Source organism: Penicillium chermesinum (assembly GCF_028974085.1).
Source record: "Penicillium chermesinum strain IBT 19713 chromosome Unknown utg000006l:1.0-2335141.0:1.0-2336784.0, whole genome shotgun sequence".
NCBI lineage: Eukaryota > Fungi > Ascomycota > Eurotiomycetes > Eurotiales > Aspergillaceae > Penicillium > Penicillium chermesinum.
The window spans coordinates 2,137,431-2,155,293 of NW_026695316.1; the positions used below are offsets into that span (position 1 = coordinate 2,137,431).

Here is a 17,863-nt window from a genome sequence, read left to right on the forward strand (position 1 = left end):
TATATATATACCTCAAGCCAGGCCGGCCCCCAATGCGATGGGCTTCAAAAGCTTCACATTCGCAAGAAATGGAAGCAGAAAAGCTCATTATATAGAAATTAGACTATCACTAGTAGGAGCCTAACCACAGGCGCATCGAGTGTCAGGCATATATTGACCTATAAGGAAATAGGGCAGTTCCTTCGTCCTGTCATGAAATATCGATCGTGGGGTGCCCGCGGTGGCGTGGCCGCATTTAATGAACCCCGGGAGGATTCCGAGGGTCCACAATGAAAAATACTATTAGATATGGGGAGCTCTGGCTAGTCAGGGCGGCCATTACAAGTCTAGTACTACAACAAGCAGTCTGTGGAATATAACTAGTGAAATTTGCATGCACTCCATTCAAGAAAAAAGGGTTATCAAAAGGTAGGTCCAGCACAAATGCAACGCCCCGAGGCCCAAATCAACAAGGCAACTCGGGAAGGAGGATCACCATTTCGCCGTTGTACTCGAACCTGGGCTCCCCATAACTTTTTAAAGCCCTTTTGTTTTCTTTATCAAACATATCCGCGTTGCCGGAGTGATCTTTTTTTTTTTAATGGATCCCTCAACCATCCCAGCAACGTGAAGCTCCCCCTCACAATTAAATCCCCAAATCACAGAGATAGATCATAACACCGTGAAAGGAATCTATTTGCGCAGAGACGAGGCCCTTCGCTTGCGGATCTCGTCACGCTTGGCCTTCTCCTCGTGGACACGGCTGGCCAGGAGCTTGGCGTAGTCGTTACTGTGAATCATGTTAGCGAGTCAAGTCAGGACCACAGAGGGGGGGTTTTTAATCAGGGTGGCACGTACGCGGCCTCACGGCCAGCCTCAGCGCGGCGGCGCTTGATGGCAATGCGGTGGCGCTTGCGCTGCAGGCGCTGGGGGGTGACCAGACGCTGGATCTTGGGGGCCTTGGTCTTCTCGGGCTTGCCCTCCTTAGCGACGGTGCGGCGGATGACGAATTGGCGGACATCATCCTTCTTGTCAAGGCTGAAGAAGCGACGGATCTTGGTGGCACGCTTGGGGCCCAGGCGCTTGGGGACAACGGTGTCGGTCAGGCCGGGGAGTTCGCCCTCACCCTGCTTAACGATGGAGAGAGCGAGGACGGCAAGGTCCAGACCGGTGATAGCACCGCGGATGGACTTGCGCTTACGCTCACCGGTGCGACGGGGGCGGTAGCAGCTGTGGCCCTCAGCGAGGAGCAGGCGGGTACGGGTGGGGAGGAGAACTGTGGGAGATTCATGAGTATGCGGGTTGGGGGAAATTTTGAGGTTTTGGCGGTCGTGTGCCGAGGGGTCGATTGGAACATACCACCCTGCTTCATGGGGAAACCTAAACATGTCCCGTTAGCTGCTTGATTTCTTTCCCTAATTTTTCCTTTCCTCGTGGAGGAAAATGCCGGTTGTGGGGTCGTACCTTGCTTGTCGTTACCACCGGTGATCTTGAAGATGTAGCCCTTGAATTCGTCGCCGAGAGAGTCACCGAGAACCTATTCAAAAAAGAAAAGTAACCTATCAGCCCAATTGTTCTTTGCATTTCGGTAGTGAATAGTTCTTTTGGCTTTGGTGGAAGAGTCGTTCGGGGTTGGGTATGTAGATATGAAATTCGGGGATGCTGACTTCGGTGCCCATGCGCTTCTCCATGAAGGGACGGAGCTTGCGTTCATCATCGACTTCGACGATCTTCTGGGACCCGTTGGCCGGGTAGGAGATGTTGAGCTTCATCTTGACGGGGGTTGCGCGGTCAAGACGGTAGCGCGGAGTTGTCGACTAGAGTGAGGTTGAAGGGTTCGGTCGTGTGGATTTTTCGAGTTCCCAAGGTTTACCGTAGCGAGTGTGTGTGGTGACTAAGAACGCGCTAGACCCTGTTTGGACGACCCTCAGTCCGCGTCGCTTACCCTATCACGTGAGAAAATGGCCAATATATTGTCACGTGAGGGAAGCTTATTCTTGACACCTGAGGGAAATGGCATACAAAGTGTTAACTAGCTCAATCACGAATCCCATCTATCCATGCCCAGGTGTGGCTACGACGCTGGAGGTAAAAACGATGATGTAGCCCCAAAGATGCTGAAGCTAAGTATCAGAGAGAAGAAAATGTTGGTAATCTAATGAAATATTCTCTATCAGACCCGGCTATCAGGTTATCGAATAGACCGAACGAACATTTGCCTAAGCTTCCGCTAACTGCAGTCTGTACCCTTCGATAATGCTCTGGGCCCCGCTTTGCCGGAAAGTTCGGTTATTGAGGGGAAAGCAGGCGGCCTCTTGTATATGCAGGACCAAAATATGGACTCTCTCATATACTCTGCGAATTTAATCTCAATCTAAGATTAATGGGTACAAGACACCGATAGGATTGCCCTGAAGGTTTGTCCCTAAATTATGCACCGAGTCCACAACGGCATAGTAGATTAGCAAGATAAGCCTAAGCCAGCTTTAGGGGGGCTTCTTTCCCACGGTACAGCCAATGGTGGCGAGGCTTACGCATACACCCTTTATCGCAATGCACCCTCATCTGGAGCAATGGTCATTTTCAAATCTATGAACGATTAGACGATAACGGGCTTGAATTCATTGGCTCTGATTTTTTTCTATGATTAGCGGAGACCAACGAAGATCTCGAGGGGGCTAAGCTTTTCTGCGGTGTGACCAAACTCTGCACGCGATGCTTTTCCGTGTGAAGGCGACGCCCCAGGCCCGCAGGCCGCGTGGCCGCACTCATACATGTACTCTATGTGGACATAAAATGCATTATCTTTCTGCTCTTTGCTTCCTACCTGGCTTTTAGGCTCTGGTCATGGAACAGAATTTTTGACTTCGTACTAGACTTCCGGCGACACTCCTACACACGACCCTTTGAAGATTCCTTCCTGCACGCCCGTTCTCCCTGCCAACGGGTGGCTTTTGTTTGATTGCCGTTGGACGGAACAATCATCGAATACCTACACCAAGAAAGTCTTATGAAGAGTGGGCGCAGATGGGACACCTTGCAGCTCCGACAATCCTGTCCACCGTCCATTCTTGAATAGGGTTCTAGGGGGGGTTTTGTACACAGGTCATACGTTGCCGGTATCTGCCGGCCGCTATAAGATGCGCTTTAGATTGGGTAATCGGTTTTACGTCCTCTGCGGAGTGGCGGCATGCTCTATGCTCTACTCCGCCTGGTTTCTGAGCACACGCACCCTCAACGACCTCGTGTCGCTATCCTCTCACTTTGAGACCGCTAAAACATTCGATCGGCGCCTGGTAGTGTTCGGCGACTCCTGGAGTGACAACAAGACCAACGCTCCAGAGGGCCCGATATGGACTGATTGGCTTTGTTCGATGGTAAGCATACTGTGCCCGCCCAGTTGGAAATCGTCTTGAATATTCTGAAACGATGTCTGCTCCCACGACACTATTTGGACTGGCCCCAGGAGCTTTAGCCCCATACTGACTCGTGTCTTACTTGATCGCCTAGTTTTCATGCCACCAAGAGAACCTCGCCGCATCAATGACCTCACTCACCGGCAAGGAAACTGGCGCCGTGATCGATAATAAAGAGCTAGGCCTGGTAGGCCGTCTGTCTCAAATGCAGGTGGCTGGTTTCGACTTTAAGACCCAACTCGAGAAATGGCTAGTTGCAGAGAAACAGACCTTGTACGGGCTGTCGGAGGAGGACCTCTGGAGTCGCCAACAGCGCACCATCTTCGCTGTCTCGTTTGGTGTCTGGGACATATGGGACCTCGTGCAGAAGGACTACGACACAGCAGTAGCCTCCATCGACCGCCGCATGGAGTCGCTTCTCGGCCAGCTGAACCAGCTTTCTGACCGCTGGGGCTCTTCTGACATTAAGCTTATCCTCACGCAGACGGTTGATGTGACCTTCCTCCCGGCCTTCGAGCCCACGTTCTCCACCTCGGGGACCGAGTACAAGGAAAGCGTGAAGATCATCGCTCATTGGAACGCGAAGATGCGGGAGACACTCGCATCGTGGGACCGGGCACGGTATATCTCTTCGACACTAACGCCTTCCTGCTGGATCGCATTCGGGACCAGCAATTCTACGCCTCTGGGATCATGGCGGAAAGTGGGCTGGGCGCGAATACGGACCCGGGCTGGGAGAACGTGGCTGATGGGTGCGTCGAATCCATGGGATTTCAAGTCATGATGTCAAAGGGAGCAGGGGAGAAGGCACGGTGTGAGCACCCAGACAAGTATCTCTTCTGGTTAGTTTGACCCCAAGGGAAAGAGGGAACTGGCCGAGCCGTTCCCAAGCAAAAAGAAGTACCCAAAGTTCCCCACACTAATACCGTATATCTTTTGATTTGCAGGGACGGAATGACGCTGGGTCCATCTGTGCATCGGCTCATGGGCACCGAAATCTACCAGGGAATCAGCGAGGCTTTTTTGAACCAGACCCCCGCCGGGGAAAGGGAATCTCAGACCGAGAAACGCCACAGCCGGGGGTCTGCAGCTTAGACACTGTGATCAGTACACTGGCCGATGGTGTATGTGTGGATCAGGCTTGGTCTCTGATATTTCTGGGCTTATCTCGCTCATTCTGTCATGTGTGTCATGTGTCAAGCGGCCGGTAGCCGAGAGGCCCAACAGACGATTGATCCGCGAGCACGATGCATCTGATTGCCCAAAGCGGCGTAGACAGGTTCCAGTTGGTTGGGATGGGGGACACGGTAGCTTCCAGCAGCCTGGATCCAAGGCTGGGTCCAAGGCTGGATCCAAGGCTGGATCCAGCGGGGGGCCTTGGGGTGACAGGGGACTACTGGAGACTAGCGGCTCGCAAATCTTCCCCGCCCAACTAAGAAAAGAAAAATGAGACCATTGAGCCAGGGTGCCAGCCATCCAACTAGGTATACGTCAAAGTGGTATTGTTCCATCGACAGTTACAAGAACAGTGGAGATGGCTCGACGGGATGAGATCACCGGTCGGGTGGAGTCGTGGTGACATACGAGTGAAATGTAGGTAGGGTTGGTTTGGCCATGTTCCCTGTTAGCTGACTATTGCATTGGACAATCCTATTACATCTTGTGTCGCGGGATCCTGATGTATAGAATTTGAAATAGGGGACTATGGTCTGTTTGCTCAGGATATTTTCTTCTTTTTTTTTTTTGCTGTCTTTCGCTGCGTTTTTCTTTGTTTCCGCGATTTGTCGGGAACCGAGTCCCCGCGACCCACCAATCACGAAGCGCCGGTCCGCACCTTTAAGCTGCGCGTCGCCGTTTCCGGAGACAAAGAAAACAATGATCTCGTTTGCTGGACTTGTCCCAGATCCCTGAGACCCTGTTCCTGTGGTTCGCCTTGGTTTTTTATCTTCTAGGGTGGCACTGCCCAAGGTACCGCCCTAGCCCTGAATGTATATCACTCCCATATATATGTAGAAAAAGAAGGAAAAAAAGTCCCTTTACTCGGTTGGCGTGGTCCAAATAGCAACTGCCCGCATGCGCTAGGGTCGATCAGGATCTATTGTCAAAGAACAAGCCGCCACAGCAGGGATGGCCATCGGTCCTAAGACAAAGATAGCAACCAGGTGATGCTTTTCAATCTTGTTGGTCCTTTGTCTGGCTCCGTTGCCTACTAACGCCATTTGCTCTGGCTGATTCGGGTGATTGAGTTTACTATAGAGGTCGTTCCTCTTTGTTGCCCTTGTTTGCCCCGGAAAACCAGGCGATTGGCCCCTCGTGGCTTTCTTCCACGCCTCTTATTTACATCTTCTTCTTTCAACCCGCTTCCCTCTTGCCTCTGGTTTCCACTTCTATACTGGACTCTTTTTTTTTTGGGTGCCCGGCTTCTAAGCCTTCCTTTATTGTGTTTCTTTGACTTCATCGCCTTCGAGCGTTCCTTTTGTTTTTGTTCGTCTAATCGCCTTGTCATCACCACCGTATCCGCTATAGATAAATGTCTTGGGATCGAGTGCTTCCTGCTCCGGCTGGTCTGCACTATGAAACCTCTCAAGTCAGACCCAGCGATCTGCTTGACCACAAGATCATGAATGACTCCCCCAAGCTCCATGATCGGCTGGTATACCGCCCCGATGTCAAATATACCGACTTGTGCGCCAACGCGGTGTCTCAAATGCACCAGCACTTGAACCCATACAACCAGCAGAAGAGCGCAGCCTTCCAGACCGACCCAATGGATGTAAGAGGCATCAAACAGGGCCCAGTGATAGCCACCAAGGGTATCTCTCGATCCTCATCATCCTCCGGCTCTGGCAGTTCCAGTCCCACGAAATCAGTCAAGGAACGAGACTCATTTTGTCTCTGCCAACCGGACCCGAAAGTCCCCCGCCCTCGGAATGGTGAGTCGCTAATATCCACACTGATAGAAAAGCATGGCAAGTGCTTTTCTTTTGTCTATATATTGAAATCTGGGGTACATTGTGATTTGAAGCTTGGAAGAAGATCCCACCACTGACAAGTTGTCCCTACAGCTTTCATCTTGTATCGCCAGCACTACCAGGCGCAAGTGGTGGCTCATAATCCCGGAATGGCCAATCCTGATATTTCGAAAATCATCGGTGGCCAGTGGAGGAGCTTATCAGACGAGGAAAAAGCAAAATGGCGGGAGCTTGCCGAGGTATGTTCTTTTGTTGGGGGGAAGAAGGGTTTACCCTCCATGAACGTTAGGGAATGGCAATTGACAACATGATCAGGAGGAAAAAATTCGTCACAATCAACAGTATCCTGGCTATCGCTACCAGCCGCGGCGAAGCGGCCGCGATGGTGGCCCTCGTAGTGCGGGCTCTGGTATAAATAACAATCCATCTGGAGGTACTCACTGCGCTCGATGTGGCGGCCGCTTCATGCATCCGCCTTCACCAGTGACCCCATTCACTCCGTCTGTTTCACCTGAGTATCGATCACCCAATTTTCAGGGTGCTGGACAGTCGAAATCACGGATGATGTCGGCTTCAAGTGCTTGCGCTATGGGAAGGGACCCGACTGAGCCAAAGCTTTTCGACATGCGAGCTGGGAAAGCCTTCGATACTCGAGTCCGACCTCATTCGGCGGAGGATATCAGTTCTCCAGAGATCAAACGCCGCCGTGTCTCGGATGTAAACGACCCGATCCAATCAATGCATCGCGACAGAAGCCCCGGCTCCTACCCACAGTCGTATAGTGCTCGTCTAGATGTGCATCCACGAGCCATGGGGTCGATGGTTCATGCACAGCACCAATATGGACCTCCCCAGCTCAATCCTCATCCTGACCCCAGCCTGAAGCTACCGCCCCTCCAGACCGTGACCCCAGTTATGACACCCGCCACTCCATTAAAATTACAAGACTCTAGTGTCGAGGCCACTGTCATGACAATCCCCTTCTTGAACAAGATAAAAGTCCTCGCAAAGATCTCCCCACCCCTCTCGCCCTCTTTCCACACAATTCCCCAAAGTCGAGGCCCCGTCATCGCAATCGAAGGCCAAGACCCTCACCTCGTCCAAATAGCGGTCGAGCACATCGACCGACTCCTCAAACGAGAAACAAAGTACCACGTCCGCATTTTCGAAGGCCCTGAGCTCCGCACTCCACGCCCCAGCTCTGCCGAGAACGGCACTACCGACACAACGGCAGAGTACCTAACCAAGATATCCGCCTGGCACTCCGTCTCCGAAAAAATAGTCCACTTCGTGAAATCCGTTCCCGCAGCCCCAAATGCCTCACTCCCTTCGCGGGCCAGCCCCGAAGTAGACACTAAATCTACCGGTAGCCTCTCTCCGAAGACCCTCGTCCCCCAAACCGCAAACATGAATATCCATTCGCCGGCACACTCGAGTGAGAACAGCTCAGAGGGGAAGTCCCTGTACGCCCGCTCACTCTGTCTTCACCCCGGTCGCTTTGGTTCCGCGGTATCAGCTGACGACTGCTGATGCCTTTGCTTGTTCGACCCCCATCCATGATTCTTATAAACCGCTCGACCACTGGCAGTGGATGGCGTCGTTATGGAGAACCTGCGTTGGGCCAGATATCACAGTCTATATCCGCGAGTGCTCGCGCGAAGAGCTAGCCTCTGTGGGTGGCAATCCCGTGGAAATTAGGTTGCAGGATGCGAGGACGATCGTGTTACGGAAGGTTGCCGGGTCGGGAGAGAGTTGGAGGAGAAGGCGCTGAAACGAGTTGGGTTTGAGATTGAGGACTTTTTAACGCAGTGATTTAGTGGTGGTGTTGGAGGTGCTTGTATCTTTGGGTTTCTTTCGTAGGTTGTAATTGGAATAGGTGTTCCTATTGTCTCTTTTTTTTTTCGTTTATCTTTGTTGGGAGGACGTGTGAGCATGATGATCTTGTACAGAAGTATCCCCTTAATGAGAATATATCTATAATTTGGAATATACCTGAGGAAATTATACAATTGCGACAAAGCACCTGTGGATCCTTTCTCTGGACGTACTTTCCTCCCTCTTCTAGTCGCTTGACTAGTGGATTGCGGGGTGGTGGATACTCTGTACTGCTTGTTGTTTCCCCTCTTCTACTCGGTCATGTACGGTCATGTATGGGTAGATCTCATAAAACGCGTCTGTTGGCCTCAAATGACTTGATTGAATCACTCATATCAACATAACCTTGAGCCTCAAAACTCATCCCAACTTTCATTTGCTCCAGACTCACTCCAATTGGCAGTGGATCAAGGACCCACTTAGGCGGTGAGTGTTCTGCCACGCGCCCATCTGATATCGGGCTCTTAGGACTCGTCCATTTTATCTTTGCGGCGTTCCTCGGTCTATTAACATGGGTTCTCTAGGGCCTCTTGGGGGAGTACTGGACGACTCATGGCCTGCGAAAAGCCCAATCGACGTGCCAGAGGAGCGCTCCACTCATTTGCCGCATCAGATGACGCCGCCTCTACCGGCCACCCCAGACAATGTCAATGACATATCTGTTCCGAGTCCATCGCAGTCAACTGTAGAGGGAACCACAGCAAGAGCCGATTTGATAGACCTTCAGAGAGACTTCCGAGATGATATGCAGGCTTATCTCCCAGTCGGTACCCTAGAGAGCCAGCAAGCACTCGCACCCGAGTACATATCCAGTCTTCAACTACTAGCTCAAAACAGGTGGATAGGTGTCCGCGCAACTGAAATAAGCAATGGAATCCGCATATACGTCAATACTATCCTGGCAAGCCGCACGAGCTCTCAAAAGGGCATTGGAAAGCTGAGAAAATCGTTGAAATTCATTATGTCCAAAGTCGACTCTTCTCCTGACGCGTGGGAGGGCCACCGAGATCCTCAGGTACAGAACAGGGATATGGTTCCTGCAGCAGAAGAAGAGTCATTGTGGCATATCTACAACACGCTGCAGAATCCTAAGCCGAATGCTGGGACCATGAAAGATCCCTGGTCCAGACGAGCTATGGAAGAAGTGCTCTCTGGTGGCGACTTCAAGGAGTATGGGCTGAAGACTGATCTGTTTCCGTATCAGCGGAGATCGGCAGCTATGATGATCCAACGGGAGGCGCAGCCTGCTTTGATGTTGGATCCGAGGTTGCAGGAGCTCAAGACTCCGTTAGGGCTTCCCTATTATTACGACAAAGAAGAAGGCTGTATCGTTAGGGAGAAGTCTGTTTATTCAGAGGCATGTGGAGGTAAGCCACTCAGAAGCATTTTGATTAAAGCAAAAGAAAAAGCTGAATTATTTTTACATCCAGGTATTCTAGCGGAGACCATGGGCGGCGGTAAAACTCTCATTTGTCTTGCAGTCATATGGGCCACCCGAGGCCATTTACCCCAAATCCCCGTTCAATATCAGTCTCCGCAAGACAAGCCCAACTCAACACCAATCCGTGAGAGAACTGGTTCTCTTATGGATATGGCTGCGGCGGCAGCTGGCCGGCACTCTAAGCCCTGGAAAAGCTTTTTCCTCGACAGGCAGCTCCAGGAGAATATGATCTATAAGCGATGTATTGAAGCCTGCAAGCGAAACCCTGGCTCGTACGAGATTCCACCACCACCTTCCAGGTACCAAGGCCGCAATAGCACCTCGTATCCTCGACCACCGGCTAAGCGTATTCTCATTTGCTCGGGTACCCTTGTCATTGTGCCCAAGAACTTGGTCGATCACTGGGAAAGCGAAATTGCAAAGCATACCGAAGGCCTCGAAGTTCTGGTCTTGCGTAACAGCGCCCAGAAGACTCCATCTGCGGAAGAGCTTCTTGATTACGACATCGTGCTATTCGACCGGCACCGATTCGAAAGAGAGGCTGGAGAACCGCTTCACAATCGAAGTGTCAAATGGAATCGGATCGACTCACCGTTAACTCAGCTCCATTGGCTGCGTGTTATTGTCGACGAAGGTCACAATGTTGCTGGAAACGGAGGGAAGACTAACATGAGCCACCTCCTCGACCAGCTCCACATCGAACGCCGCTGGGTCATCTCCGGTACACCTTCAGCTGGGCTGTATGGGGTTGAGATCAGTCTTGCATCTCAAGAAGCTAGTGCCAGGGAGACAGAATCTCCTGAAAGGGCCACAGCAGCCGCCCTGGAAGCACGGAACAAAACCGGAAATGCTATAAACAATGAAATGAAGACTCTCAACCAACTTCGACGGATCGTCGTTGATTTTCTCGGCTTGAAGCCCTGGTCCAACTCAAAGGGGGATGATCCCGCAGACTGGACTACGTATATGAAGCCAATTGGAGAAGATGGCAAACGGCGGAAGAGTCTTGCTATCCGGGCCACTCTCCAAGGATTGGTGGTGCGCCACCAATTAGATGTTGTGCACCAGGAGAATATCCTCCCGCCGCTCTACAACAAGCCAGTCTACCTAGAACCGACCTTCTATGACAAACTGTCCATCAACTTGTTTATCTTTGGCCTGGCGGTGAACTCGATCACATCTGAGCGGCAAGGGCCGGATTACATGTTTGCGCCGAGCAATCGGAAAGATCTGAATCTGTTGATTTCCAATTTGCGACAGGCTGGGTTCTGGTGGATTGGGTCCAATGTCAACTTAGAGGACTCACTCAAGCATGCCACCAAGTATATGGACAAGAATCTGAGAAAGATGTCCAAGCCAGATATTGAGACGCTTGAACATGGGATGAAAATTGCTCGTCGAGCTTTAGGATCGATTGGCTGGAACCACTTCAAGCAACTGCAGGAACTTGGAGTATATCTTATGAATTTCCCCGAGGATCATCGAATGCATTGGTCGCTGAGCCCCGACAATTCAGAACGAAATCCAATGCTCATGGGTATTACGCAGGCTCGCTATGCACAAAAACATGTTACTGAGCATCTCCGGTCTCTCGATCCAACGGAGGGCTTCTCGGGCGCAGGCATCAGTACCCGGAAGGAACTGTCAGAGCGTGATGCGAAGAACAAGCCCAAAAAGGGCGCCCCTGAGTCATCTGCCTCGTCCCAGAGCCCGGACCATCTCCATCATAGCCCCAAGCCATCCACGCTCAAGTTGCCGAAGAAGACCTTCGATCGCAAACTGTTCCGATCACTTCCCCGATGACTCTCCCCTCAACAAGACCCAGCTCGTCGCCACTGCCTCTGCAAAATTGACCTATCTCCTGGATCAAATCATCAAATACCAAGCGACAGAAAAGATAATCATCTTCTACGAAAATGACAACACCGCTTTCTGGATCGCTGAAGGCCTAGAGCTCCTAGGCATCGAGTTCCGAATCTACGCCAGCACCCTCAAAACGGGACAGCGAACAGAGTACCTGCGCCTGTTCCGGGAGACAGACCAAATCCGCGTTCTCCTAATGAGCCTCAGCCAGGCCGCCCATGGGCTGCACATCGCGCAAGCCTCCCGAGTCTACATTGTGAACCCAATCTGGCAGCCCACAATCGAGAGCCAAGCCATCAAACGAGCTCACAGAATCGGCCAAACGCGGCCGGTCTACGTTGAAACGCTGGTACTGAGAGATACATTGGAGCACCGCATGTTACTTCGCCGGAAGGAAATGACCGAGGCGGAGATGCAGAATGCAGAGAAGAGTCTTCTGGATGATAATACCATGAGCGATATCATTCAGAATGAGCCTTTTCTGGCTATGGCGGATGAGTCGGATACAGGCGCCGCGTATCTTGAGAATCCGACTGGGTTCTTTGATCGGCATCGTCTTCCTATCCCCGATGACGAGGATGTTCCTATGCGAAGCCCCACGGATAAACGGGCTCTGACGACGGACTTTGATGCAGATATGGGGGGATATGTCGCCGAAGCCAAAGAAACGGAAGGGTATTGGTTTTGCGGATGATGTACAGGTCTTTGGTGTTGAGGAGGAGCCTGTGTTGGATGCCACTGCGGCTCGAATTTCTTTTCAGTCTCTGAGTCCGCCCTCACTCTCCCGTTCCTCCTCCTCTGGGGATGGTCTTACTCAGAAGAAACGTGTTTCCATATTTGGACCATGACAAAAAGATGCCTTCTTCTATTATGTTACTCACTGTTCACTATTGCAGCGTGGCGCTGGTGGGTCTTTTGGATTCCGGGAGGATGGGAATCGTATAGTGATGGAATTTTCATCTGCGACGCAGATAGACTCAGTCATATACATCTGAATAGATCGATTGCTTTCGTGGTTGTCGCTAACAACTCTACCTGCAGAACTACCTAATATGAGTAGAAATATCGTATAAGGGCACATATACCGGGGGCGTCAAGCGCCCCCGGTATATCCCGTTCGGGGCTGGAAATCCAATGCGCCAGGTGCACAACCTGATCGGTGAGATAAAAGAAGGCCATGCTATAGGGTAGGTCGTAATTACTTCTGAACTTGCCAGCATAATCTTTTATGGCAGTACAGGAAAGCCACGCAATAAACCCTCTAATAGCCCTGGAGGCTTTGATGTATATTACGTGAGAAAGAAATTTTGAGACTGCCCCATAGGGCTGAACTTTTGTATAAAAGATCCTAAGGGCCAGGCCTAAAGGCTAGCCTGCTAAAAAAAAGGACACAAAAGCAAAGCGAGAAACCCTAAGCCATTAATCTAACCCTGGCTAGAGCCAGGGTTAGAGGGAGATGGGTTAGGCCATAACTCCGATAGGCTATCACGAGCGGGTTTTCCGACCCTTAGCAGCAGCTCGATCTGTGCAGCAAGGCGATTCAACATTACTTTCTCGCTCTGTACAGGGTGGTTGCCAGCGGCTGAGCGAACCATTTGAGCAGCCTCTGCCATGAATTCCACGGTCTCCAGAACGGAAGTCCAGTTGCGATAGTCCTTCTCGCTGTATCGGGACTTGCTAGCATCCGCCCCCACGTCACCCGAGGTCGACTGCTCTTGTGCAGCCTTCCAGATGCTGCAGCGCTTATACTGGCCGTTCCACCGGCAGCCTGCGCAGGCCCTGGCGTCGCCGGTGCCGTCCGCCAAAGCGACGCATTTAGACTATTCACAATTCAGAAAGTCAGCATATCTTGATGAAAGGGACGCTAGAACGACAACAGAAAGAATCAATGGCTACCATACCCAGGGGCCTTGGAGCCTCATACAGCTGGTGCATGGTGGGTCCTGGACTTCCCCCATGCACTGTATGACAGCTGATTCAATGTTCGCGCGTTTGTCGGAAATCCTTTCCTCCTCCCGCTTGCCGGAAAAGAAGAAACCAGGTCGGGCCATCAACTCCCTCACTGGCGGCCTCTTTAACAGCTCTAGGAGGAGCTTTCTCTTCAGTTGCTGGCCCGTGGCCGTTGCTTTCCAGGACGTATCCCACACCAACTCGGCCCATTTACCAGGAGGCCGATCCTGGGTGCCCACAGACCCCTGTGGGATAGTCATAACGTCGCCTATCTCAGTGAAGGATGGCAGGGGTCGGCTTACCATCATGTCAGTTTCCATGTCTAATCTTTCGAAGTATGAGGATAACTCACTAGTAGCTTGGAAGCCGCGCCATAGCACGCTCATTGTTCTCTTGAGTGGGAGATGGAGTGTGTGGCTCCATGGTTGATAGATTGTAGGCTGATGATGTGTGAAAGATAGGTAAGTGTAGAGAAGGTGGAAGGAAGAGGGAGAAGTAAAGATGGGGGGCGAAAGAAAGATGGAGTAGTGAAGATGGGGGGCGGAGGGTGAAATATAAAGACAAGATAAGAGAGATATGAGGTTAGAATAGAAGATGGCAAACAAAATGAGTCTGCGTCACATGCAAGGCATTTGGGCTATCTGCTTTCTATTCTTGCGACTGTTCTTCAACATCATAACCTATCGCATTCATCCCTCAACGCAACCACAGTAACCAGTATGGCATGTCTATCCCTGTATAGACAGAGAGCTAATAATAGGGTACTTAGACATGGAATTCGATGCCTCTACTGCCCCTCGACCACTTCTGAGCAAAGATAGAGCAGAACCTGGTTTCTGGGCTCATGCGGCATACGAGAACCCCTAGACTCGAGGAAGCCGAAACAGCTACCTAAGTGGCTCTGTACTCTATCAACTTCGTCAAAATCGTTTATACCGTGAGCCGGCTTTACGGCTATCGAGGGCTAAGTATGATGGAAGACGCTTTTTCAAGGCAGTAGGGGACAAGACGGTGAATATAGAGGCTCTGCTGGCTCAGGCCACCGGCCCCCAGCTGAACCCTGGGGAAGAATGTCTGCCTTGCCAGAAGCACAGAGGCCCTTTCGTCTCCTGTATCGTTGTCCCGGGCATTTTCGCCGAATGCGCTAACTGCCATTGGTCACAGCAGTCCGATCGATGCAGCTTCCACGCCAGTCCTCCCGTGTCATTTGTCCCTCGACGGGGAACTGAGCCCGCAGTCGTCCCCGGTAGCTTTACAAATATGGATGGGGTTGAGAATAAAATCGACAGGGAGCTTAGAGAGGCCCGTCTTGTGCGAGATAAGGCCGTGGCACTGGTTGAACGCCTTAACGGGCGGATAGACGAGCTCCTAGAAGCAAAGGCCGCTCAGGCAATGAACTTGTGATAGTACTCGTACGGACTACAGATCTGACATATACTCGCCATCCAGTACACGTGTGTACTATTTTCTTGTAAGTTCGGTAAGCAATACATTGGTAGGCAACGCCCGAAAAATATGTCATCAATCCCGGTGGCCTCCTCTCTAGGAGGCAGAGCTGTTGTACCGGCGGCGCTTGTTCCTACTCCGGCCAGTGCTCGCCTTGCTTGTTTGTCTAGTCCCCATTGGGGACTGCAGGGACGCAGCTGAGATAATCTGGAGGAGGAGCAGAACAATCTTCTCATCCTGGTGGTCATCTTGACCCCAGTAGCAGATTTTTATAGACCACTTTCGAATATTAGACTAATAGAATAACGATTCAAGGAAACGGCAATTTCTTCTTACCTTGCTCTTGGGGCTCAGCTTGTGGAACTGGAATTCTCTACTATCAGTGACAATTCCATAGACCGTGGTATCTTTTTTACCACGCTCCTGACGCCCGGAATGGACGACGCCTTGAAGCTGGTCAGCAATGCCTTCCAGGCTTATGACTTTCTACATATCTTCCGCACAAATGTCGCATTCTACCAGGACTATGGCTTCATCAGGACCCCACAAAGCCTTTCTGATAACCGAGATTCTTGAAATGGTCTTGCTTCAAACCGATATGCGCACACTACTCACATCTGCGCAAAGGGTCTGTCGCAAGTGGCATAGTCTGATCAAGCACTCGTCCGTCCTACAGGCTGCCCTCTTCTTGAAGCCTGTCAAGTATCGCCTACCACCAGGGGTGCCAGGCACTCGCAACCCATTACTGGCTGAAGTGATATGGCCATGGTTCTCAGCAAGACACGCAGAGAGGTGGAGGCCCCCGCCGGTCGAAGGAGGGGGCGAAAATCCCCCCCGCTAGATCCTCGCGACAGTGAGCGCTTCTTCCGCGAAGGGGCAAGTTGGAACGAAATGCTCTTCCAGCAACCTCCTCGATCATGTATCGGATTGGTGGAGAAAGATGGAAGGGCGGTGGAAGGCCCCGCATACACTGAAATAAAGGTCCAACCGGATGGAGATTATCTACGAATTGGTGATCTGATCTATCCTTGTAGCGAATTGGATTGTGGGTTTATTCACCCTTTACAGCAAGAAGGGCTACTCTGGTTCGGAAGACTGGTTAGCGCAGAGCAACTGAAGAAATATCCTTCGCTAGGACCTTGGCGACAGAAAGACGGAAGTCATGGAGATATCCTGCAGAGCCAGGTGGTCCATGCTACATCGCAATATCTACGAGATTGTGATGTTGTGTTCTTCACTCTCGAATGCGGGGAGGCTCGGGGCCGGTATGTGGATAAATACGATTATAACGAAACTGCGAAGCGTTTGGTCGTCTGGCTACGTAACCTGCGGATGAGTCTTGTGCCTGATCGCATATCTATTCCAATGCCGTCGACCTAGTTGGATACCTGCCGGAATCTACGATACCGTTGCCGGGCCTGATTGAAGACGGGGACTGCTACATGAGTTATTTTTAGATCTCGCTGGATGGGTGCTCCAGTGGGAGATTTGCTCTGGGGGTCACTAAGAGGTGGTCGTTTGCTGTTGACTCACTTTGATAGTGCCCTTCGGGTCTGTTTGCTGTTCATCCATCTATGATAGATTGATATCAATCAAATGGCTGCTCTCATCTCCTCCCTATAGAAGTCTTTTACTACCTTAAGCGTGATCAAGGTTTCCCAACTATGAGATACATTTTTCATGACAAACACAAACTGGAAACACACTTTTTCTCCCCAAAAGACTGTGCCAATGGTGCTCACGCTGGAATTCGCCCATCACAAAAGGCGGCTCAAGTGAACACGTGTTACGAAATTTTCTGCCCCTTTCTGTTGTGTTCCTAGGTTTCGTCTTATGTGATTGTCTTAATGCACTCCACTTAAGCCCCTTTTGATATCTTCCCCGCAATATGTCTTCGTCAGAATCCTCACATCAGGGTGCCTGTCTTTGTGGAAGTGTGCGAGTATCTTTGCTAGGGGAACCCGAATTGAAAGTCTTCTGTGACTGCGTCTCTCAAAAGTCCAAGACCATGACTGTTGAAATTACCCTTTACTATCTGAGCGAGGTAAGCTGAAAGAACCTCGGCAAGTTTCTACCCTTCTAACCAGTCAGCAGAATGTGAGCATCCATGATCCCGAGAACGTGTGCGCCCAGGATGAGCCGAGCAACTCCGAGGCAGCTCAAAAAGCAAGCTGCACCAAGTGTGGCTCGCGGCTTTGGACAAAGAACATCATTGCTCCACACATGAGCCGGTTCACGCTTATTCCAATCGAAGTTCTGGGGTTGGATCCTTCTAACTTAGGAGGTAGAGAGCACCACATGAAGAGATTGGTGGATTACTAGTAACTAGATCATACTCTCCAAAGATAAGTATGAGGCGATGGGCCGCTTCAAAACTATGGCCCACTCATAAATATTGCACCTTTCCGGACTTCCTTCGCCAAGTACTCGACTTCTGAACTAGTAGACCCTTGCCATGGGGAAGTAGGAAGAGGAGAGGGTGACTTCACGCCCCTTGGCCCCGATACTGGGATCCGGAGCAAGAAGGTGACCCGTGAGAACTGCTCGCATATCCACTCGTACTGGCCAGGCCTGAGGAAGCTTGCCATCAGCTGACCGTGGCCTTCCGAAAAGAGCGTCAATAAACGACTCAGCGGGCTCATAATATGCCATGGACCTTGGGCAAGAATGTGGCGCCTGTAGTCGTCTTTGGATGTTTGGAACTCCTGGTACTGGCTGCCCAATATTCTTTCATCCCCGGAAGCCAACGACTGATAACTTGGAAGCCAAATTTCCGTATCGCTAAAATCAGCCAGATTCATGGGATTGTATCTATTCCCAAGATAGAAGGGTACACTGTGACACACAGAATCTACCAGCTCTTGAAGAGTATGAAGGTACTCCCTTATATCTTCAGTACGATTAGGTATTCCATCATCTGG

General features: G+C 51.2%; 8 protein-coding genes across 8 annotated transcripts; 5 read left to right on the forward strand and 3 right to left on the reverse strand.

Annotated features, from left to right (window-relative positions):
• Positions 1-672: 672 nt before the first annotated feature.
• N7468_008615 (40S ribosomal protein eS6) lies at positions 673-1,751 on the reverse strand (the record flags this gene model as incomplete). The annotated part of the gene is made up of 5 exons (XM_058477911.1): positions 673-769; positions 838-1,255; positions 1,339-1,359; positions 1,444-1,516; positions 1,647-1,751. 5 exons carry the CDS (start codon positions 1,749-1,751, stop codon positions 673-675), a joined length of 714 nt encoding a protein of 237 aa, XP_058328256.1.
• A 1,368-nt stretch (positions 1,752-3,119) lies between these two features.
• N7468_008616 (uncharacterized protein) lies at positions 3,120-4,490 on the forward strand (the record flags this gene model as incomplete). Its single annotated transcript, XM_058477912.1, has 4 exons — positions 3,120-3,356; positions 3,490-4,016; positions 4,100-4,237; positions 4,343-4,490. 4 exons carry the CDS (start codon positions 3,120-3,122, stop codon positions 4,488-4,490), a joined length of 1,050 nt encoding a protein of 349 aa, XP_058328257.1.
• A 1,435-nt stretch (positions 4,491-5,925) lies between these two features.
• N7468_008617 (putative HMG box transcriptional regulator) lies at positions 5,926-7,897 on the forward strand (the record flags this gene model as incomplete). Its single annotated transcript, XM_058477913.1, has 3 exons — positions 5,926-6,328; positions 6,461-6,606; positions 6,683-7,897. The coding sequence occupies 3 exons, from the start codon at positions 5,926-5,928 to the stop codon at positions 7,895-7,897; spliced, it is 1,764 nt and encodes a 587-aa protein (XP_058328258.1).
• Positions 7,898-8,753: 856 nt separating this feature from the next.
• N7468_008618 (uncharacterized protein) lies at positions 8,754-12,240 on the forward strand (the record flags this gene model as incomplete). Its single annotated transcript, XM_058477914.1, has 3 exons — positions 8,754-9,609; positions 9,673-11,383; positions 11,445-12,240. The coding sequence occupies 3 exons, from the start codon at positions 8,754-8,756 to the stop codon at positions 12,238-12,240; spliced, it is 3,363 nt and encodes a 1,120-aa protein (XP_058328259.1).
• Positions 12,241-12,970: 730 nt separating this feature from the next.
• Positions 12,971-13,919, reverse strand: N7468_008619 (DUF3716 domain-containing protein; the record flags this gene model as incomplete). The annotated part of the gene is made up of 3 exons (XM_058477915.1): positions 12,971-13,366; positions 13,448-13,793; positions 13,849-13,919. The coding sequence occupies 3 exons, from the start codon at positions 13,917-13,919 to the stop codon at positions 12,971-12,973; spliced, it is 813 nt and encodes a 270-aa protein (XP_058328260.1).
• Positions 13,920-15,707: 1,788 nt separating this feature from the next.
• N7468_008620 (uncharacterized protein) lies at positions 15,708-16,322 on the forward strand (the record flags this gene model as incomplete). The annotated part of the gene is made up of 1 exon (XM_058477916.1): positions 15,708-16,322. The coding sequence occupies one exon, from the start codon at positions 15,708-15,710 to the stop codon at positions 16,320-16,322; it is 615 nt and encodes a 204-aa protein (XP_058328261.1).
• A 628-nt stretch (positions 16,323-16,950) lies between these two features.
• Positions 16,951-17,264, forward strand: N7468_008621 (uncharacterized protein; the record flags this gene model as incomplete). Its single annotated transcript, XM_058477917.1, has 2 exons — positions 16,951-16,986; positions 17,037-17,264. 2 exons carry the CDS (start codon positions 16,951-16,953, stop codon positions 17,262-17,264), a joined length of 264 nt encoding a protein of 87 aa, XP_058328262.1.
• Positions 17,265-17,381: 117 nt separating this feature from the next.
• N7468_008622 (uncharacterized protein) lies at positions 17,382-17,594 on the reverse strand (the record flags this gene model as incomplete). Its single annotated transcript, XM_058477918.1, has 1 exon — positions 17,382-17,594. One exon carries the CDS (start codon positions 17,592-17,594, stop codon positions 17,382-17,384), a length of 213 nt encoding a protein of 70 aa, XP_058328263.1.
• Between the last annotated feature and the right edge of the window lie 269 nt (positions 17,595-17,863).